The 24,848-nt window shown below is 39.3% G+C and overlaps 1 protein-coding gene across 2 annotated transcripts; it reads left to right on the top strand.

The window, feature by feature from the left end:
- Window positions 1-12,709: 12,709 nt before the first annotated feature.
- Window positions 12,710-20,395, top strand: b4galt4 (UDP-Gal:betaGlcNAc beta 1,4- galactosyltransferase, polypeptide 4). Of its 2 annotated transcripts, XM_020466102.2 has the most exons (7): window positions 12,713-12,972; window positions 14,095-14,699; window positions 18,543-18,775; window positions 18,991-19,178; window positions 19,397-19,519; window positions 19,624-19,728; window positions 19,827-20,395. In XM_020466102.2, exons 2-7 carry the CDS (start codon window positions 14,417-14,419, stop codon window positions 19,960-19,962), a joined length of 1,068 nt encoding a protein of 355 aa, XP_020321691.1. In that variant the 5' UTR covers window positions 12,713-12,972; window positions 14,095-14,416; the 3' UTR covers window positions 19,963-20,395. The 2 variants fall into 2 exon arrangements, with proteins under 2 accessions (XP_020321692.1, XP_020321691.1); XM_020466103.2 differs by lacking the exon at window positions 14,095-14,699 and having other exon boundaries at window positions 12,710-12,972.
- Window positions 20,396-24,848: the final 4,453 nt, after the last annotated feature.

Genomic DNA, 24,848 nt, shown 5'->3' with positions numbered 1-24,848 from the left:
CATCCAATGACAATAAAATCACCATATGCCAAAGAAGAGAAGCATCAGAGTCTGCAATAAGTAGCCTATTAGTGGAAGCTCATCAGATGTAGGCGAGTAGTGGAAGCCTATCATTGCATCAGTCTATCTGGGGACACACATAGAGAAGAGGCTTTTATTTCAGCCCTGCACTAACACACCTTTGGTATCCTGGCGTTCACGCATTTTGTTTGTGCATGCTGCCACCTAATGTGCAGTAGTGTGTGTTTAATTACATAACATTTTGTGGTACAAAAAGGAAGAGGGTAAAAGGAAAACATTGCACCACCAACTAACACCTATATATCACTATTATATACCACCAAATAAAACCTATATATCACTATTATATACCACCAACTAACACCTAAATACTGCTATTATATACCACCAACTAACACCAATAAACCACTATTATATACCACCAACTAACACCTAAATACCACTATTATATACCACCAACTAACACCAATATACCACTGTTATATACCACCAACTAAAACCTATATATCACTATTATATACCACCAACTAACACCTAAATACCGCTATTAAATACCAACACCAATAAACCACTATTATACACCACCAACTAACACCTATATACCACTATTATATACCACCAACTAACACCTATATACCACTATTATATACCACCAACTAACACCTAAATGCAGCTATTATATACCACCAACTAACACCAATAAACCACTATTATATACCACCAACTAACACCTATATACCACTGTTATATACCACCAACTAACACCTATATACCACTATTATATACCACCAACTAACACCTATATACCACTGTTATATACCACCAACTAAAACCTATATATCACTATTATATACCACCAACTAACACCTAAATACCGCTATTATATACCAACACCAATAAACCACTATTATACACCACCAACTAACACCTATATACCACTATTATATACCACCAACAAACACCTAAATGCAGCTATTATATACCACCAACTAACACCAATAAACCACTATTATATACCACCAACTAACACCTATATACCACTGTTATATACCACCAACTAACACCTAAATACCGCTATTATATACCACCAACCAACACCAATAAACCACTATTATACACCACCAACTAACACCTATATACCACTATTATATACCACCAAAGAACACCTAAATACCGCTATTATATACCACCAACTAACACCAATAAACCACTATTATATACCACCAACTAACACCTATATACCACTATTATATACCACCAACTAACACCTAAATGCAGCTATTATATACCACCAACTAACACCAATAAACCACAATTATATACCACCAACCAGCAAATATATACAAATATAATACACCAACTAACACCTATATACCACTATTATATACCATCAACTAACACCTATATACCACTAACCAGCAAATATATACCAATATTATATACAACTATAATACACCACCAACTAACACCTATATACCACTATTATATACCACCAACTAACACCTACATATCACTATTCCATACCACCAACTAACACCCATATACCACTATTATATAGCACCAACTAACACCTGCATTCCATTATTATATACCACAGACTAACACCTATATACCACTATTATATACCACCAAATAACACCTATATGCCACTATTATTATATACCACTATTATATACCATTTACTAACAAATATATACCAATATTATATACAATTATAATACACCACCAACTAACACGTACATACCACTATTCTATAACACCAACTAACACCTACATACCACTATTATATACCACTATAATATACCTCCAACTAACACCTATATACCACTATGATATACCAATATTATATACCACCAACTAACATCTATATACAACCATTATATACCACTATTATATACCACCAAGTAACACCAATACACCACTATTATATACCACCAACTAACACCTACATACTACCTATATACCACAGACTAACATCTATATACCACTATTATATACCAATATTATATACCACCAACTAACACCGATATACCACTATTATATACCTCCAACTAACACCTATATACCACTATTAAATACCACCAACTAACACCTATATACCACTATTATATACCACAATTATATACAACCAACTAACACCTACATACCACTATTATATACCACCAACTAACATCTATATACAACTATTACATGCCACTATTATATACCTCCAACTAACACATATATACCACTATTAAATACCACCAACTAACACCTATATACCACTATTATATACCACCAACTAACACCTACATACCACTATTATATACCACCAACTAACACCTATATGCCACTATTATATACCACAATTATATACAACCAACTAACACCTACATACCACTATTATATACCTCCAACTAACACCTATATACAACTATTATATACCACCAACTAACAGCTATATACCACTATTATATACCACTTATATACCACCAACTAACACCTATACACCACTATTATATACCTCCAACTAACACCTATATAAAACTATTATAATCAACCAACTAACACCTATATACCACTATTATATACCACCAAATAACACCTATATACCACTATTAGAAACCACCAACTAAGACCTATATACCACTATTATATACCACCAACTAACACCTAAAAACTGCTATTATATACCACCAACTAACACCTATATAAAACTATTATATACCACAAACTAACACCTATATACCATTATTATATACCACCAACTAATACCTATATACCACTATTACATACCACTATTATATACCACCAACTAACACATATATACCAATATTATATACAACTATAATATAACAGCAACTAACACCTCTATACCACTATTATATACCACCAACTAACACCAACATACAACTATTATACACCACCAACTAACACATATATACCAATATTATATACCACCAACTAACACCAACATACAACTATTATATACCACCAACTAACACCTATATATAACTATTATACAGCACCAACTAACACCTGCATTCCACACTTATATATTACTATTATATACCACCAACTAACACCTATATACAACTATTATATACCACCAACTAACACCTACATACCACTATTATATACCTCCAACTAACACCTATATAAAACTATTATAATCAACCAACTAACACCTATATACCACAATTATATACCACTATTATATACCACCAAATAACACCTATATACCACTATTAGAAACCACCAACTAAGACCTATATACCACGATTATATACCACCAACTAACACCTAAAAACTGCTATTATATACCACCAACTAACACCTATATAAAACTATTATATACCACAAACTAACACCTATATACCACTATTATATACCACAAACTAATACCTATATACCACTATTAAATACCACTATTATATACCACCAACTAACACATATATACCAATATTATATACAACTATAATAACACCAGCTAACACCTATATACCACTATTATATACCACCAACTAACACCAACATACAACTATTATACACCACCAACTAACACATATATATAACTATTATACAGCACCAACTAACACCTGCATTCCACACTTATATATTACAATTATATACCACCAACTAACACCAATATACCACTATTATATACAACAAACTAACACTTACATACCACTATTATATACCACCAACTAACACCTACATACCACTATTATATACCACCAACTAACAACTACATACCACTATTATATAACACCAACTAACACCTACATACCACTTATATACCACCAACTAACACCTATATACCACCATTAGATACCACCAACTAACACCTATATACCACAATTATATACCACTATTATATACCACCAACTAACACCTGTAAACCACTGTTATATACCACCAAATAACACCTATATACCACTATTAGAAACCACCAACTAACACCTATGTACCAATATTATATACCACCAACTAACACCTACATACCACTATTATATACCACCATCTAAAACCTAAAAACTGCTATTATATACCACCAACTAACACCTATATACAGCTATTATATACCACCAGCTAACACCTTTAAACCACTATTATATTCCACCAACTAACACCTACATACCACTATTATATAGCACCAACTAACACCTGCATTCCACAATTATATACCACTATTATATACCACCAACTAACACATATATACCGCTATTATATACCACCAATTAACACCTACATACCATCAACTAACACCTTTATACCACTATTACATATCACCAACTAACGCCTACATACCACTATTATATACCACTATGATATACCACCAACTAACATCTATATATCACTATTATATAACACCAACTAACACCTACATACCACTTATATACCACCAACTAACAGCTATATACCACCATTAGATACCACCAACTAACACCTATATACCACAATTATATACCACTATTATATACCACCAACTAACACCTTTATACCACTATTACATACCGCCAACTAACACCTACATACCACTATGATATACCACCAACTAACACCTATATACCACTATTATATACAACCAACTAACACCTACAAACCACTATTATATAACACCAACTATTGTATGTTCCTAAGACCTTTTTCACTTGGAAATAAGTATTAATAACTAAATAGAACAATAACCGTATAAAGTCAGAGCAGACCTGTATGCCCTTTAAAACAGTATCTTAGTTACTGTATACATAAAAAAATAAATACAACTTTCAGTCTTCTTCGTAGGTTTGTAAATAATTTAGGCCTTCTGGTCATACAAGAACAAACTAATAAATTGAGGAACCTGAGTATTCCGAAAAATAGTCACCTGATGCATGTTAGGTAACATTAATCAATACAAGGAAAATGAGAATATCATGGCCCAAACCATCAATATGTTCCTTCTGGTGAGATTCTAGGGAGGAATATGGATTTCTGGACCGTTGATGAAGCCTCGTCCTCCGACGAAGTAAGCAGCCTTTCCCTGATTTCGTGCTTTCTTGGTCGTGGGCCACAACTTGTTCCTTCTTTCTATGTCCTCTAGGCTGAGATGCTCTGCGAAACACATACCATGGCTCTGAAGGAAGGGGTTCTTCCTAGCAGCTTTCCAGACAGCATCCCGGTAGAATCTGGCAGTGAAGAGGATGGTGATACCCCTTGGTCTTGAATCGTTTTGCTGTTGCTTCTTGCCGAGGTGATGCACAACATCGATGGTATCACCAACTTTGTTCTTCTCTGCAGGCATAACTTCTTGGCAGATGCGGATAGCCTCTCCTCGCACATCCTCATTCTTCACCTCTGGCACACCTTATAGGCTGACCAAATCAAATCAAAATCAAATCAAATGTATTTATATAGCCCTTCGTACATCAGCTGATATCTCAAAGTGCTGTACAGAAACCCAGCCTAAAACCCCAAACAGCAAGCAATGCAGGTGTAGAAGCACGGTGGCTAGGAAAAACTCCCTAGAAAGGCCAAAACCTAGGAAGAAACCTAGAGAGGAACCAGGCTATGTGGGGTGGCCAGTCCTCTTCTGGCTGTGCCGGGTGGAGATTATAACAGAACATGGCCAAGATGTTCAAATGTTCATAAATGACCAGCATGGTCGAATAATAATAAGGCAGAACAGTTGAAACTGGAGCAGCAGCACAGTCAGGTGGAAGTTGAAACTGGAGCAGCAGCATGGCCAGGTGGACTGGGGACAGCAAGGAGTCATCATGTCAGGTAGTCCTGGGGCATGGTCCTAGGGCTCAGGTCAGTTGAAACTGGAACAGCAGCATGGCCAGGTGGACTGGGGACAGCAAGGAGTCATCATGTCAGGTAGTCCTGGGGCATGGTCCTAGGGCTCAGGTCCTCTGAGAGAGAGAAAGAAAGAGAGAAGGAGAGAATTAGAGAACGCACACTTAGATTCACACAGGACACCGAATAGGACAGGAGAAGTACTCCAGATATAACAAACTGACCCCAGCCCCCCGACACATAAACTACTGCAGCATAAATACTGGGGGCTGAGACAGGACCACACCGCTCGCGTCGCATGCGCAAGAGTTGCAAAATACATTTAGAAATCCAAGGGCTAAAATAGAACTCCTTTCTATTTCTGACACAGATCGCGCTGCAAGTCCTGCCTCTCCCATCTCCTCATTGGTTTATAGAAGCAGGTACCCACGTACCCTCTCCTCATTGTGTCAGGTTCTGACCTTAGTTCCTTTTTTATGTCTTTATTTTAGTTGGTCAGGGCGTGAGTTGGTGGGCATTCCATGTTGTTTTTCTATGTTTTGTTCTGTTATATTTCTATGTGTTTGGCCTAGTATGGTTCTCAATCAGAGGCAGGTGTCAGTCGTGGTCTCTGATTGGGAGCCATATTTAGGTAGCCTGTTTTCTATTGTGTTTGTGGGTGGTTGTATCCTGTGTTAGTGTTTTCACCATACGAGACTGTTTCGGTTGTTTGTTTTAACTTTTTGATTTGAATTTTATTTTATTTGAATTTTCCCCCTTTTTTCCCCCAATTTCGTGGTATCCAATTGTTGTAGTAGCTACTATCTTGTCTCATCGCTACAACTCCCGTATGGGCTCGCGAGAGACGAAGGTTGAAAGTCCTCCGATACACAACCCAACCAACCTTCTTAACACAGCGTGCATCCAACCCGGAAGCCAGCTGCACCAATGTGTCGGAGGAAACACCGTGCACCTGGCAACCTTGATTAGCGCGCACTGCGCCCGGCCCGCCACAGGAGTCGCTGGTGCGCGATGAGACAAGGACATCCCTACCGACCAATCCCTCCCTAACCCGGACGACGCTAGGCCAATTGTGTGTAGCCCCACGGACCTCCCGGTCGCGGCAGGTTACGACAGAGCCTGGGCGCGAACCCAGGGACTCTGATGGCACAGCTGGCGCTGCAGAACAGCGCCCTTAACCACTGCGCCACCCGGGAGGCCCTTTTTACTTTTGTTCAGTGTTCTGTTGATTTATTAAATATATCATTATGGACACTTACCACGCTGGACATTGGTCTGACCCTTGCTACTCCTCTGAAGAAGAGGAATTCCGTTACACATTGGTTATACCCACGTGGGTGATTGAAAGACGAACTGTGTTGCCGGTAGGTGTAGTAATACTATGAAAGTTTAGATGCCAATCACCATATAAGTTCAAAGATGAAAAAGCCTGGAAGGAGGAGAGCTGACTAGAAACGATTCGGTTGACCGTTTTATGTGTGGATTGTGTAGAGTGTTATGTTTGTTCCTTATATAATAACAAACCGGGGTGTAGGTTTAACTACTTTTAATGAACATATACTTCAGCTCGAAAACTCCATGTTTAGCCATGCAAGGCGTTCTTTAACCATCCACCTCCCGCATAGCCTGCTGGGTAACGTAGTTTAAATGTTTGAACATAAAACAACACATTTTCTTTCTTTTAAAAGAAAACTACTTTTCTATGTAACTACACATGTCACATCACATGTGTTTACTCAACCTGCATAACATGCCATTTTCAATAGCACACATTTCTTTCCCCAATTTCTTTTCCTTAAAAATAAATATTTTTTCAACTAAATAGTCTGTCCAACAATACTCTATTGTGGCCCTATTTCTTTTCACATAAACCAAACATTCAGTCCAGGTGCCCCTTTTTCATTTTTTTTAGCAATTCTCAATAAGCCTTTCAGGGGCCCTGACAGTCCTTTTTGGTCGTTCTGCTGAAGTGCTTCCTGAAACAGTTGGACAGCATTCATTGTCAGTGTTCTGACTGAATTGTCCATTTCTAAAGGCATTTGACGCTTCAGCAGTATCCTCCTGATCATCAGTCCCGTGAGTGAATGGCTGAAGCCTTAGATCCACTCTGTTTCGTCTCAGTTGTGATCCATGCTCCATTTGGATCTCATAGTATCGTGGTGAAACTTCTCTCTGCACATACCCTTGCTGCATCCAGGTTCCTGTAGTGATGTTTCGGAGTCGTACATGATCTCCATGTTTCAGTTCAGGTAAGTGTCTTGCACTTTTGTCGTGTCGCTGTTTTTGTTTGTCTTTCTGTTTTTCCTTTGCGAGTTTGACTTTCTGAGCACCTCTGGGTGTTAGCAAGTCCTCATGGATGGAAGGTTGGTTCTGATGCGACGTCCCATCAACATTTGTGCAGGTGAAAGTCCGTTCTGCAGCGGTGCACTGCGGTAGATCATCAGATTTTTTAGGAAATCCTCCTTTCCATCGTGTGCCTTTTTCATCAGACCTTTGACAATTTTGACTGAACTCTCTGCTAAGCTGTTGGACCTTGGGTAGTTGGGGCTGGAGGTGTTGTGTCAGAATCGCGTTAGCGAACGATCGGAATTCGTAACTTAAACTGCGGGCCATTGTCCGAGTACAGTTCAGACGTAACCCCATGTCTTGCAAAGACTGATTTCAGGTAGGTGATTACAGCTTTGCTGGAGGTCGTTGGCAGTGTTGCTACTTCACGGTAGTTTGAGTAGTAGTCGGTAACAACAATGTGACTTTTGCCATTGCAGTCAAAAAGGTCAACTCCAACTTTGTAGTAGGGTCTGTTGGGTACTGGATGAGGCATTAGCGGCTCTGCTTGCTGCTTTGGCATGTAGATCAAACACAGTTCACATGAAGCAGTGGTCTGGCTGATTTCCTGGTTCATTCTTGTCCAGTACATTACTTCTCGTGCTCGTCGTTTGCATTTTTCCTCTCCCAAGTGGCCCTTGTGTATTTTCTGTAGCATTTATTTGCGTAGTGTCATGGGAATGACAATCTTGTTGCCTTTGAATACTATGTAATCCACAACGGTGAGCTCTGCTCTGCACAGCCAGTAATCCTGTATTCTCCGTGGACAGTTGTTTTTCTGTGCAGGCCATCCTATCAGTGTTGTTTCTTTCAACTCTGTTTGGTCAGCCGCAGTCTCTCTTTTGATCTGCTCCATTCTCTCAGAAGACACAGGAAGTGATGCTATGATCATGTCAACATAGGCCTGAAACTCTGTGTTTTTCTGTGTGTCGAAGCTCTCCTTCTTGTCGACTGCTCGAGAAAGAGTGTTGGCAGCGAACATGAACTTTCCCGGGGTATAGATCATCTTCACATCATACTTTTGCAGTCTGATCAACATTCTCTGGATTCTCAATGGACAATCATTCAGTGGCATACACATGATTGACACCAATGGTTTGTGGTCAGTTTCTACTTCGAAGTCTCGTCCGTAGACATATTGGTGAAACCTTTCGCAAGCGTATGTGCTTGCCAGTAGTTCTTTCTCTATTTGTGCATACCTTGTCTCTGCGCCTGTCAAGGCTCTGGACGCATATGCGACAGGTTGCCATATGTCGTCATGCTGTTGCAGAAGGACTGCTCCCAGGCCAAACTGTGACGCGTCTGCAGAAAATCCTTGTGCTTTTCTCTGGATCATACAACCTGAGCACTGGCTCTTCTGTGATTGTCTTCTTCGGGTTTTTGAAGCAGTTGTCCTGTTCATGGGACCATTCACATTCATTTTTCTGTTCCAGAAGACATCTGAGTGGAGTGGACTGTCCTGACAGTTGAGGTATGAACTTTGCAAGGTAGGTGATCATGCCCATGAAGCTTCTCACATCGTCCTTGTTTTTCGGGCGCTCAATGTTGTTGATGGCTGATGTTTTCCTCGGGTCTGATTTGACTCCGTCCTCAGAAAGTACATCTCCCACGAAGGTAAGTGTTTTCACACCAAACTCGCATTTGTCCTTGTTTAGTTTTAGGTTCACTTTCCGTGTCTGGTCCAACACTTGTCTCCCTCTCGCATCGTGCTCTTCTTTTGTGGACCCCCAGTTGATGATGTCATCCATCATAGTCTCCACTCCTGGAAGGTGCTCGCAGATCATGTGGATTGTCTTGTGGTAGACCTCTGGCGCTGAGAGAATCCCATATGGTAGACAAAGAAATCTGTACCTGCCCTCAGGTGTAGTCATCCAGCGATAACAGGTTTACCTGTGCTCCAGTATCAAGCTTGAATGGTATTGTAGTTTCATTCAGTCAATGGCACAATCCATTCAGCATTTACTGCATTGCATATTTCCACAGAATCAACAAAGAATTCTTCAATCTCGACTGTGTGAACCTTTTTCTTTGTAGCCTCATTTTGCAGCATTTAAATAAATTATTATTTTTCCCACAGTTGTTACATGATTTGCCATATGCAGGGCATTCTTTTGGCTTGTGGATAAATCCACATTTTCCACATGTAGTGTTTTGATATCTCTCTTTTGCTTGTTTTTGTTTTGTAAGGCATTGTGTGTATTGCTCCTCTCTTTTTATTGCATACATTGAGGTCTCATGCCTGCACAGCTCTTTAGCTTGTGTTCTGGTGGTTTCAGCTGCTTGACACATATTCACTGCTTTATCCAAAGTTAAATCTTGCTCACGCAGCAATCTCTCCTTGAGTCCATTATCAAAAGTATGCCACAGACTATCCTGTCTTTCACTAGTGAGTCTTTCAGATTTTGAAATTCACACGTTTTGCACAGTGTGTTCAGCTCAGCCAAATACTGGTCAAGACTGACTCCGTTTCTGAACATGAGAGAAACTTGTATCTCTCAAATGTGACGTTCTGGCTTGGTACAAAGTACTCCTCAAATTTAGCCATTAGCACAGTCAATGTCAAGTTTGCCTCGTCTTGCTGAAAGCTATTGTAACGCTCTCCAATAACATGCAGAAAAATGGAAGCTTTCAATTTGTCATCATCACCCCCTGCACCACTGGCTGCTAGGTAGATATTGAATCTCTGCTTGTTTCCAATTGTCAGCTAAATTGCCTGTTAACTGCATAGGAGTAGGAGGACTAAGCCTATCCATGACGGAGAACAGGAACAGTGTAAATTTCTCTTATGTTGCTCATCAACTTGCTCATCAACAGATTCCAATGCAGCCTCGCTCTCGCTGCTGTCACTCTCGCTGCTGCGGCTCGTTTCCCTCGCTCTTGCAAGCTAGCATCTTCGACTACTCACGTCACTTGACTTGTGGTAGAATGTTCCATTTTCGTCACGGAAATTTGCAGTTACTTCTCTCTTATCTTTGTCTCGTCATAGCGACTACCAATCTGACACCGTGTTATGTTTGTTCCTTATATAATGACAAACCAGGGCGTAGGTTTAACTACTTTTAATGAACATATACTTCAGCTAGAAAACTCCATGTTTAGCCATGCAAGGCGTTCTTTAACCATCCGCCTCCCGCATAGACCTTGTGCATTTCAGGTAAAATAACAACTCAATGTTTATATCCCAGGACAAATTAGCTAGCAACTTCAAGCTAGCTAAATAGGACAAATTAGCTAGCAAGTGCAAGCTAACTAGCTAAATTGACATAAATGTTTAATGCTTTTCGACCTGTTCCCAAATTAATGTAATTGGTTCAGAGTTAGTTTTGATATTTTAACCTGCATGTCGTGATCGCGTTTGGCGTATGGGGACAATATACATTTCTGCACGATGGCGCATTTGCGCAGCCGGTTCGGGTTCCGTGTTAGTCTCAGGTTCCATCTTCTTGTGTATTGTTCCAGATCAGTGAGATATCTATGGTTGACAATGTTATTCTTTTCCACACTTTTTTCAACTTTTGCCACTCTCGTTTTCACATCCTTGATTTCACCACATACAAACTCCACAGTCTTTTTCAAGCCTTTGATAACCATGGTGTTCGTGCCTACCATTTTCTCAATGGCTTCAGACCTGGAATTGATTAGTAAGGAGAGGGTAGTCATGATGTCAGAGTTCACGTTGGTTTTTTTGGAGGGTGGAGGTTTGCATGGAGTAACTGGTAAAGAGGGGAATTCGTCATCTTCGACAGCATTCGAAAGCATGATATTATCCATAGGGCAAGCGTAGTTATGGCAGTTGTCTATAAGCACGTTTCTCTCTTGTTGATTAGCAATAGAACGGCTAGCTTCTTACTTTGTTTTTTTTGTCACGACTTCGCATGCCAAAATAAATGATCCAATTCTTATTCCAGTCACAGGAAAATTCTTATCTTGAACAAATAAAAATAGTAATGACTGTAAAGTAGTTTTTTTCACAATCTTTCTGAAGTTTGGTGCGGAGCTCGGTAAAAAAAGCGTCTTTTCAAGCCCCGATCTTGGACTCCAGGCAGCTAACCAGCTAAAGTTAGCCAAGCTCGCTAGTTGACGTGCTGATCCCACCTCTGTCACCAATTTGTAACGAAGCTGTAAGGCCACTGAAACTCGCACGCCTATTGTTTTTCACATTTTTACGAACTACTAAGGTAATTTAAACATCTGACAACATGCAGCCTTTCTCCACCATGCCAACTTTTTCAGTCACCAATTAATCAATAAACAGACAGTGGAATTAAGCAATGGGAATGTCACAGAATTCAGAGCTTGCGCAGATTCTAAATTTGCAAGTGTATTTTTGATTCACAGCAGAATATTCAAACTCGTAAATGGCTTTGTAATAATTCTTAAAATTGTCCTTACAAATCTTATTGAATGCATTCAAATGTAAAGTTACAAGTTTGTGATCGTTGTTTAATTTTTCACGCATTATGATATAAACTTGCAAAATTAAATGACACATTTGCCAATTTGACTTGCAACCACGAACTTCAAAATACAAACTCATATAGTTCTGTCATTATAATCGCATATCCCTTTATGTTCACCTGTGGTGCCGCGTTCAAAACAACTGGGAACTCGGAATTATCTGCCTTCCGACTGGGAAAATCGATTTGAACGGTCATCCAACTCGGAATTACAAATCTCTAGAACCCCGATTTTCCGAAGATAAAATATTTGACCACGTATTTTTCCGAGTTCCCAGTTCTTTTGAACCCGGCATGAGTCTTGAACCCGGTCCAAACGCTCACATCCTTCCACGTAACGGTGTTTGCGAAAGTAGTAGCCAGCCAGGATCCAGCCCAAAACAACATCAGAACTCGAGGCATCTCACAGGCAAGACATCTTCCTTCTCCAAGAAAAAAATATTTGTCGTTAAAAACGGCAAATGCTGTGTAAAACGTAACTTGTATTTTGGGATTTAATTTCTACCTTGATAGCTATCTAACACAATGGTCGCAGTAGCGGTTAGCTGGCTAGCTAACTAACGTTACAATGCTATTTGCATTGGATAACGATACACTTCACGAGCTACTTACTGCTAGCTAGTTAGCTATCTGCTAGCCTCTTGGTTGCATAACACTGCAACCATTTGTCATCTTCTAAAGTATGTGTCACTGTTCAGAGTTTGCAAATCAGGTGAACGTAGTATTTAATTTTGCGTGGTGCTTAATCAACTCTTTCCAACTTTGACCACCCAAAAATATGTCGGCACCAATCTAGTCAACGTTAGCTAGCTACTGCCAGTTTGAGTAACATTGAATGTGTAGCAGGCAGCATTCAAAAAAACGAATACATTCACTCTGTCACAACAGTTGGGCAGAAGGATACTAGCTATGTCATGTTTCAATTCCACAACACCTAATAGGTAGCTAGCTAACAAGTTGGCTGCCAGTTTGTAAAGCTACCATTTTACATCAACTAGTTGTTTTTTGTCATGGGCCTGTTCTTTAGTCATTTTAGCTTGCCTAAACACAGTTTAGATTAGGATTATAGGTATCCCATTTTGGTTATGTGAAGAGAAGGAGAAATAAGAACAACTTGGCAATGTGATCTGTTTTAAGCTAAGCACACACAAAAGCAGTCTACAATTACAGCCTAGGATTACTATCCAGGACATCCATGAATTGTGTGCATTGAAAGACAATGGCTTGAAGCCGTGTCAACAACATGAAACCAAAGAACAAACAGATGTGAGTGAAGAGGAAAAGAGAATTGTTCCACTTCAGTTACTTTTCCTTTTGGGTGGCGGGAGTATATAGATTAAACACCACAGTGAGTGTACAGCCAAGGTAAAGTAGCCTACTGTGAATTCTGTTGTCGCATAAGCCTCTGTCACAGGCATTCACTGAAGCCTGGGTGCCCAAGGCTAGTTGTGGCATAATGCCCTGGTGGAATGCTATAAATGCAAGTAGGTAGTGTCGATGAAAATGTAAATATTTCTTAATTCATGTCCAGGTACAACAGGCAGAAGAATTGAGTGACCCACCTTCGTTCACATGGACTGGATTTTCTCTGAATTTAAACTTTGCACCAGTGAAAAATCAACAAAATAATTAAAAATAGGCCTAATGCTTTTTATTTTTACATTAGTGACAATGATTATGAAACTTCCTCAGAATGTTGTGTCATCATGGGATGAGTGATCAGGGGTACTGGTGCTCTCTACCCAGTTATTCCTTCTGTGGCTGCTGCAGAGGAGAACTAGATGTCGTAAACCAAGACTGAAGCCTACCACATTTTGGGGGATTTGACGCTGAACATCTACAACTGAGAAACCATGGGAGTCTGTCCTGCTGTGTCTATGTTTTTCCGCAAGTGCAAGTATATGATACTGTTGCTGCTCTCCGTTTCCATCTTGGCTTGGTACGCCACTTTTTCTGGTGAAACAGTGAAAGCAATTCAGGGAACCCTTTTGCCAGTGCAAACACTTGCTGATAATACTGAGGTCCTGAGTGGAGGAGAAGGAAACTCGTGGAGATCAGTGACACAGGTCTTCTCCAATCCTCTCCCTGACACCTCACCACCAAAACAAAGCTGTCCTGAGAAATCGCCACTGCTCCGTAAGTACAGACTCCGAGTATCCACAGATGTAATTGTAAGCTTGATATACAGGCCTTTCTATAAACTACATACTGATGATGCCATGTTACGTATAATTCCTTGTAAAGATGCCATGTTACTGTATCATTCCTTTTAAAGAACATTATGTACGGTGTGGCTTAATGTGGAGAGAATAACATTGGTAATCAAGTAAATACTTTAATGTTTTATGTAGGGATTGTGTAACAAGCATTTGTTACTCCTTAACACTGCTAGGCTATGGCTCGTTTAGATTATTTTCACATACTGTAGCAATCTGTGATTATCTCATTCCCAGTCTGATGGACCAACACGTCAAATTTGGCCTTCGTTATTCAGTACTGAGAGCCATGAGAATCTCCCGGCACGTAGGCATTGGCTTAATCATCTCCTACAACACTACCCTTAACAGGCTGACTATACCTCTCGTATCATGTGTGCAAGCATTGCAAAATAAATGTAGAAATCTATATTATTCAATTATTGCACCCACACTGCTCGCGCGAGCCAATGAGCGTCTGTGTTGCCAAGGGCTAAAATAGAACTCCTTTCTATCTCTGACGCAGATCGCGCTGCAAGTCCTGCCTCTCCCGTCTCCTCATTGGTTTATAGAAGCAGGTACCCACGTGCCATCTCCTCACTCGTTATACCCACGTGGGTGACAAAGACGAACGAGGTCGGTGGCGGTAATGCACCTAATTTATGATAGTTCCCAATCGCAATATAAAGTCGAAGAGAAGAAAAGGCCTAGAAGGAGGAGAGAACTAGAAACCATTCGGTTGACCATTTTATGTGTGGATTAATTGTCGGAGTAGAGGACTTTGTGCATTTCAGGTAAAACAACAACTCAATGTTTATCCCTGGACAAATTTGCTAGCAACAGCAAGCTAGCTAAATAGGAAAAATTTGCTAGCAAGTGCAAGCTAGCTAAATTGCCATAAATGTTTAATGCTTTTCAACTTGTCCCCAAATTAATGTAATTAGTTCAGAGTTTTTGATATTTTAACCTGCGTGTCGTGATCGCGTTTGGTGTGGGGGGACAATTAATTCATGCACGATGGCGCATGCGCGCAGCCAGTTTGGGTTCCGTGTAACCCTCCCTGTACTCTAGCACACCACAAGCACAGAGCCACGCCTCAGTCGTGTGATTCGCTAAAATTAAATGATGACAGGTACTGTACTAAGTTATTCACTCCCATATAATTATATGGTCACTCCCATTAAGGCTAAATTTGAGTGGTTGATATCCAAGGCTATATGCACTGTGCGCAATAGCTTGGGGACTCAAAGACTCCGTAATGTTTCGTAGATTGGTGGTATATGAAGCTTTACTGCTTGCTCTGTAATATGAGTAGGATTCTGAATTCAATAACAATTTTCTTACATTAATTTATGAATATTAAAATATATAAACATGAATTTTGAAAAAATACATGATTATCCCCAATTTGTTGAACAAAAGATACTCTACGGCCATATCAAAGTTCCAGAGTGAGATCTCTGGACTATTTTATACAGAGAAATTGGCATAGTATACAATGTAACCAATCACAGCCCTCCTGTTACTTGTATCATTACTTATCATACAAATCTGGGACCGAGAGACTGAAAAACAGCTTCTATCTCAAGGCCATCAGACTGTTAAACAGCCACCACTAACATTGAGTGGCTGCTGCCAACACACTGACACTGACTCAACTCCAGCCACTTTAATAATGGGAATTGATGGGAAATTATGTAAATATATCACTAGCCACTTTAAACAATGCTACCTTATATAATGTTACTTACCCTACATTATTCATCTCATATGCATACGTATATACTGTACTCTATATCATCGACTGCATCCTTATGTAATACATGTATCACTAGCCACTTTAACTATGCCACTTTGTTTACATACTCATCTCATATGTATATACTGTACTCGATACCATCTACTGTATCTTGCCTATGCTGCTCTGTACCATCACTCATTCATATATCCTTATGTACATATTCTTTATCCCCTTACACTGTGTATAAGACAGTAGTTTTGGAATTGTTGGTTATTACTGCATTGTCGGAACTAGAAGCACAAGCATTTCGCTACACTCGCATTAACATCTGCTAACCATGTGTATGTGAGTAATAAAATTTGATTTGATTTGAAATAACCAGCATAGGGTGACCATTTTGAATCCATTTTCACATTCACTCTGTTGGTGATGCTTACAAAATGGATCATAACTCTAAAAGTAAGGTGGATAAGGCCCACATGTCATAAATATGCCAACTTGGATTTTTAAAGATATATTATTATTCTGCTTTTAGATATAAATGTCAACAATCCTTCCTCCAATGGACCATTCTATAGATAAAATCTTGTGACAATCCCCCAAATCATTGTCTTTTTTTGTCCTGGCTTCATATGGAATCAATTTATAGGCCTACACCTATGGGATGCAGATTGCACAGCATTACAGTGGGTTTCCATAAACACATTCAAGTTTGAAGACAGTTTGTGTTTGTCAATGGCCCAAACAAAACAAAAAAGAAAGTAAAAGTGCAATATGTGCCATGTAAAAGAGCTAACTTTTAAGTTCCTTGCTCAGAACATGAGAACATATGAAAGCTGGTGGTTCCTTTTAACATGAGTCTTCAATATTCCCAGTTAAGAAGTTTTAGGTTGTAGTTATTATAGAAATTATGGAACTATTTCTCTCTAAACCATTTGTATTTTATATACCTTTGACTATTGGATGTTCTTATAGACACTTTATTGCCAGCCTAATCTCGGGAGTTCATAGGCTTGAAGTCATAAACAATGCTGTGCATCAAGCATTGCTAAGAGCTCCTGGAAAATGCAGTAAAGTGCTGTTTGAATGAATGCTTACGACCTGCTGCTGCCTACCACCGCTCAGTCGAACTGCTCTATCAAATCATATACTTAATTATAATAAAACCACACAGAAATACGAGCCTTTGGTCATTAATATGGTCAAATCCGGAAACAATAATTTTGAAAACAAAACGTTTATTCTTTCAGTGAAATACGTAACCGTTCCAAATTTTATCGAAAGGGTGGCAACCCTAAGTCTAAATATTGCTTTTACGTTGCACAACCTTCAATGTTATGTCATAATTATGTAAAATTCTGGCAAATTAATTACGCTCTTTGTTGGGAAGAAATTGTCTTCACACAGTTCGCAACAAGCCAGACAGCCCAAACTGCTGCATATACCCTGACTCTGCTTGCACTGAATGCAAGAGAAGTGACACAATTTCCCTAGTTAATTTTGCCTGCTAACATACATTTATTTTAATTACATATGCAGGTTTAAAAAAATATACTTGTGTGTTGATTTTAAGAAAGGCATTGATGTTTATGGTTAGGTACATTTGTGCAAAGATTGTGCTTTTTTCGCAAATGCGCTTTTGTTAAATCATCACCCGTTTGGCGAAGTTGGAGGCTGTGATTCGATGCTAAATTAACAGGCACCGCATTGATTATATGCAACGCAGAACAAGCTAGTTAACCTAGTAATATCATCAACCATGTGTAGGTAACTAGTAATTATGTGAAGATTTTTTTATTTTTATAAAATAAGTTTAATGCTAGCTAGCAACTTATCTTGGCTCCTTGCAGCCACAAGGTCCTTTTGATGCTGCACTCGCGTAACAGGTGGTCAGTCTGCCATGCCGTCTCCTCGTGGATTGAAATGTAATCAGCCATAATCGGCGTCCAAAAAGGCTGATTACCTATTGTTATGAAAACTTGAAATCGGCCCTAATTAATCGGCCGGCCTCTATTCATTATGCCTACTATTGTCTATCTACAGAGGGAGCCCTAAACCTCACATTTGAGGACTCTCTAACGCTTAAGGAGGTGGAGAGTGAGAACAGTGGAGTGGCTGAGGGCCAATACCAGCCTCCAGACTGCCTCGCCCAGCAGAGTGTGGCTATCCTCATTCCCCATCGTAACCGGGAGAAACACCTCCTCTACCTCCTGCATCACCTGCACCCCTTCCTTCAGAGGCAGCAGCTGCACTACAGCATCTACGTCATTCACCAGGTATTACTCTCATGATGTGTAGTAACAGTAAATTATGTCAGTTTCACTCTAATAATTTGTGAGTGAATTCAAATTTGTATAACCGTTTCATGACGAGTATTTAAATGTGCAACATGTTTCACTTGACTGGAGAATATTGATGGGGGAAAGTGCTGCACTGATTCTGAGCCTGATATGAAATTGATGTTTGTATTTGATTTGTTCATTTTTGACAGGCTGGAGAGGTGACGTTTAACCGTGCCAAGCTACTTAATGTTGGGTACTTGGAGGCACTCAAGGACTACGATTGGGATTGCTTCATTTTTCATGATGTGGATCTGGTTCCAGAGAACGACTACAACCTATACAAGTGTGACCAACAGCCCAAACACTTAGTGGTCGGCAGGAACGCCACAGGGTACAAGTAAGTATCTCAGCTCTCAACTCCTATCCACCTATATCTAAAAGCAGGTAAATGTCTATAGCCCATCAAAACAGCATCCATGCTTTTGTATAACAAGTGATGTTGCCGCTATCAATATAAGTATTCATTACCAAGTCCAAACATAAACATTTCAGTTATTAATTGCGTTCTGGGGACAGGTCTGTAACGTCTTGTTTTTTGTCTTCTTGCTGTCGTAGATTGCGATACAAAGGGTACTTTGGAGGGGTGACGGCCATGACGAAGGACCAGTTTCACAAAGTGAATGGCTTTTCAAACACTTACTGGGGATGGGGTGGGGAGGATGATGACCTTCGCATCAGGTGAGACCACTGCTAAATGTTGGACCTCCCTGCATATCTCTCATTACATCTTAGTCAATATGGAATGTTATTGATTGATGATTGATTTAATTTGTCTCTGTTAGGGTGGAGCTCCAGAAAATGGAAATTATACGACCCCCCCCCCTCATAGCACGCTATACCATGGTATTTCATAAAAGAGATAGCGGCAATGAAATCAATAAAGACAGGTGAGTCACGGTGGACACATCAATAATAAATAGCTTGCTGTATTCTAAATATTAATAGTCGTTGAATTCATCTCATTCTGAAATAATGTCCTTCACAGGATGCGTTTGCTAGCACGGACACCTAAAGTCTGGAGAAAGGATGGCCTTAACACCTGCTCCTACAGTACTCTATCAGTTGAGAGGCCACCTCTGTACATTAATGTCACCGTTGACATTGGCGAACCAATGCACTGAGGCTTCAGAGCACCTCTCTTTGTTTACTGCAGTGTGTACAGGATTATTGATCTGGCATGTCCATGCCTACATGTTACTTACCAGAGGGTCGCAAACAGAAGGTTAGTGGCAGTAGCTGTTGACCATAAATCATGTGATCTACTCAGTTTTCACTGTAAACCATTCCAAGCAGGGCATGTAAAATTGCTAGGTCCTCATAATGTAAGTCTGGTAGCCCTATACAGTCAAATCTGGTGACCAGGTTCTAGGGGTGAGAGTAAGACCAAAATATATATTTTTCTCTACAACAGAGCATTATTTGATTTATCCTAGACTTAAAGGGGCAATCTGCAATTGCTAAATCAATTTTTGGACTTAGAACCCAACATGTATAAGCATATTTTACACCAATGTTTGTAAACATTGTACATGTAAATAAACACTGTATATGATATTTATCCATTGATTCTTGAAGAATGTAAATGCCTAATGAGCTTAGTTCAACTGTTGTACCCCATCAGAACCCAACATATATAAGCATATTTTACACCAATGTTTGTAAACATTGTACATGTAAATAAACATGGTATAGCCTCAAAACATGCTTAAAAATATAATTTTGATATATTGTATGATCAGTACTTTGCTCTGTCGATTTAATTGGAATGTTTTGCATTTCTCCAGGCCCGTCACTCAGCTTTTTGCCAAAATTTGAGTCAGGTGGCGCTTTATTGTTTCAACTAAGGATTTTCCCACTAAGATGTGTTGTTACTTGATTGTTTCAACAAGTTATATGCATTCGAATAGAGTATGTTGTCATGTTTTTGATTCTAAAGAATCCTGGGTGTTAGACCTGGATTTGGTCATTTCTTAAAATCTCTTGTTGTCAAATGAAAATGGGAACAAAGAATTGCTCTCAATTCATTCCTATTTGATGAATGTAGTAGCTAATATGGGACACAAGCGACTCATTTACATATATTGATCATTCTCACATGGTTCCATGTTTATGAAAGTATGTTACATTAAGATGAAATGTAATTTTTATGAGATCTTGTTACAATATTACAGTGTAGATGGCTTCATTTTATACACTTATCACAAGTTTGATATTTTGGATCAACATGATCTGATTCTCATTCAAATGTGTAATATTGTATGATAATTTCTGTTGCCTTAAAGCTGCAATATGTAACTTTTTGGGCGACTTGACCACATTCACGTAGAAATGTGTTATCGATCTGTCATTCGCATTTGAAAGCAAGTCTTAAGAAGCTGCAGATCTGCTCTGTGTGCAATTTCTACTCTTCCCCTTTCACTTTTGGTTTTGTACACCAGCTGAAATTAAAATATTTTTGGTTAAGGAAAATATATTTCAGTGGTTTAGATGGTACAATGATTCTCTACACTATACTTTGATTGCATAATTTCAGTTTGAGACTAAACAAATTATTATAATTTTTGCAAACCGGAAATAGCGGAGTGATTTCTTCATAGTGCATCTTTAAATAATGCCTTTTTAATAGACCTAGAGGCCTACTTTGTTTGTTATTGCTGATTCATAGTTCCTTGTGGGTTGTCACATTTAGACTGTTATGAACCACACACTCCCTTTATATGTGACACCTTTTTGATAGGCATAAACTAAGAATACATTCTATTTTAAAAATGTTATCCAATGAAATAGGACTATATATATATATATATGGATTTGTTATGGCCTGCTCTTTTACATATACAGTACCAGTCAAGAGTTTGAACACACCTACTCATTCAAGGGTTGTAAAAAAATATTAAAAAATAAACTATTTTCTACATTGTAGAATAATCGTGAAGATATCAAAACTATGAAATAACACGTATGGAATCATGTACTAACCAAAAAAGTGTTCAACAAATCAAAATGTATTTTATATTTGAAATTCTTCAAAGTAGCCACCCTTTTGCCTTGCCCACTTTTGGCATTCTCTCAATCAGCTTCACCTGAAATGCTTTTCTAACAGTCTTGAAGGATTTTCCACATATGCTGAGCACTTGTTTTCTGCTTTTCCTTCACTCTCCGGTCCAACTCATTCCAAACCATCTCAATTGGGTTGAGGTCGGATGATTGTGGAGGTCAGGTCATCTGATGCAGCACTTCATCACTCTCCTTGGTCAAATAGCCCTTACACAGCCTGGATGTGTGTTAGGTCATTGTCCTGTTGAAAAACAAATAATAGTCCCACTAAGCTCAAACCAGATGGCGTATCGCTGCAGAATGCTGTGGTAGCCATGCTGGTTATGTGTGCCTTGAATTCTAAATAAATCACTGACAGCAAAGCACCATCACATCTCCTCTTCCATGCTTCACAGTGGGAACAACATACAGAGACCACCCGTTCACTTACTTTGCGTCTCTCAAAGACACGGCGGTTAGAACAGAAAATCGCAATTTTGGACTCATCAGACCAAAGGACTGATTTCGACTGGTCTAATGTCCATTGCTCATGTTTCTTGGCCCAAGCAAGTCTTTTTATCTTATTGTTGTCCTTTAGTAGTGGTTTCTTTGCAGCAATTTGACCATGAAGGCCTGATTCACGTAATCTCCTCTGAACAGTTGATGTTGAGATGTGTCTGTTTCTTGATCTCTGAAGGATTTATTTGGGCTGCAATTTCTGAGGCTGGTTGCTCTAAAGAACTTATCCTCTGCAACAGAGGTAACGCTGAGTCTTCCTTTCCATCATAGCGCTTGATGGTTTTTGCGACTGCACTTGAAGAAACTTTCCTTGACATTTTCTGGATTAACTGACCATCATGTCTTAAAGTAATGATGGACTGTCATTTCTCTTTGCTTATTTGAGTTGTTCTTGGCAAAATATTACCAAATAGGGCCATATTCTGTATACCACCCCTACCTTGTCACAACACTACTTGATTGGCTCAAACGCATTAAGAAGGAAAGGAATTCCACAAATTAACTTTTAACAAGGCACACATGTTAATTGAAATGCATTCCATGTGACTACCTCATGAAACTGGTTGAGAGAATGCCAAGTGTGTGCAAAACTGTCATCAATGCAATGGGTGGCTAAATATAAAATATATTTTGATTTGTTGCTTTAAAAATAAAAAAAAGAGGTTACATGATTCCATATGTGCTATTTCATAGTTTTGATGTCTTCACTATTATTCTACAACGTAGAAAATAGTAAAAATAAAGAAAAACCCTGGAATGAGTAGGTGTCAACTTTGGACTGGTACTGTATGCTTGGGCTCCCGAGTGGCGCAGCAGTCTAAGGCACTGCATCTCAGTGCAAGAGGCGTCACTACAGTCCCTGGTTTGAATCCAGACTGTATCACATCTGCCTGTGATTGGGAGTCCCATAGGGCAGTGCACAATTTGTCCAGCATTGTCCGGGTTTGGGCCGTCATTGTAAATAAGAATTTCTAGTTAAGTAAAGCTTAAATAAAACATGTACAAATTCTGTAAGTTATGCCTCATTGATATTTGAATATTTTGAGGTTAAAGCTATATAAGTTCTTCATTGTTTTGGTTTGTTTCTGTGGTCCTACTCTACCTGAACGATACTGAATGATTCATGTTAGAAAATATTTAGGGATGCCATAGTGACTGATTCATTAAGAGTGCCATGTTGGGTGAGGCCTTTCTGTTTAGATTTTTTTTTGTAAATTTCCTTTAAAAACCACATGTTTAGTCTTGTAGGTTTTCATTGGGTGTATGTGTAACCAGTGTGAAATGGTTAGCGTGGTGTGCACTAATAGTGTTTCAATCGGTCACTCGCTCTGAGACCTTGAAGTAGTTGTTCCCCTTGCTCTGCACGGGCTGTGCCTTTTGTGGAGCAATAATAGGTAACGATGCTTTGAGGGTGTCAGTTGTTGATGTGTACAGTGTCCCTGCTTCGAGCCCAGGCAGGGGCAAGGAGAGGGACTGAAGCAATACTGTCACATATGGTGGTTTAACCCATATGAATAAGATGGAAGTTGTGAATTCAAGATCATTTATATATTTCTATCAGCGAAAGGTCATTCTCAACTGTGTTTCAGTTAGGGATAGTCTTTTATTTGCAATGTAGCATTTCTGCAACATGGCTTCAAGTAGCATATAGTGTAAAGTTGTTTTATGTTTTAATTTTTTTAATCGATTGACTGATTCATAAAGTATCAGAATTTAAACCGAACTACCTGTTCTTTACCCACTTTGCTTCACTCTCCATATTTATTTTACCTTTATTTAACTAGGCAAGTCAGTTAGGAACAAATTCTTATTTTCAATGACAGCCTTGGAACAGTGGGTTAACTGCCTGTTCAGGGGCAGAACGGCAGATTTGTACCTTGTCAGCTCAGGGGTTTGAACTTGCAACCTTCCGGTTCCTAGTCCAATGCTCTAACCACTAGGCTACCCTGCCGCCCTATGTGATGGACACTATGCAATGTAAAACATTTGTATCTAGTATTCTGACTACAAGTTTGAAGGATGTGCTCTGAAAGGAACACTAGTTTCACCAGTACAGTCTTGTGGAGGGACTCAAAGAGGGGAAGGAGTGTGATGTCTGAGCCTTTGTATGGACAAAATGATGTCATCCCTTTTTCCTGTTGTGCAGAAAGAAAGCAGTTCAATGGAGGCCAGGATGGCCAGAGCACCATTGGAAACTTTAAGCTTTGAGCCCAGCAAACAAGATATCACATGATACCATAGGATGTAGGATTTGAAATGTAAGCCAACTTCACACTACAGCCGACATAAAGGGCTTAGAATAAGGATAACGCCACGGCAATACCTCCTACTTACATGTACTATTAGTCAGCTGTCCTTGGAAAAAAATACCAATGAAGGCAATGGGATATGTCGAAACTGTTGACTCCCTGTGTGGGTTGTTAGATATGGCTCAGCAGGCCTGGTCACTTGA

This window comes from Oncorhynchus kisutch, linkage group LG29 (assembly GCF_002021735.2).
Source record: "Oncorhynchus kisutch isolate 150728-3 linkage group LG29, Okis_V2, whole genome shotgun sequence".
In the NCBI taxonomy this organism is placed as follows: Eukaryota; Metazoa; Chordata; class Actinopteri; order Salmoniformes; family Salmonidae; genus Oncorhynchus; species Oncorhynchus kisutch.
Note: the sequence above shows the minus strand (reverse complement) of the source record. Positions and strands in the feature narration are given on the sequence as shown.

What these genes read in the sequence shown, in the direction of transcription:
- b4galt4 (XM_020466102.2), top strand. Translation starts at nt 14,417, where the DNA reads ATGGGAGTCTGTCCTGCTGTGTCTATGTTTTTCCGCAAGTGCAAGTAT. An exon ending in AGGAACGCCACAGGGTACAA is followed by an intron (nt 19,179 to 19,396) that starts GTAAGTATCTCA and finishes TTGCTGTCGTAG; the next exon opens with ATTGCGATACAAAGGGTACT. An exon ending in AATGAAATCAATAAAGACAG is followed by an intron (nt 19,729 to 19,826) that starts GTGAGTCACGGT and finishes TGTCCTTCACAG; the next exon opens with GATGCGTTTGCTAGCACGGA.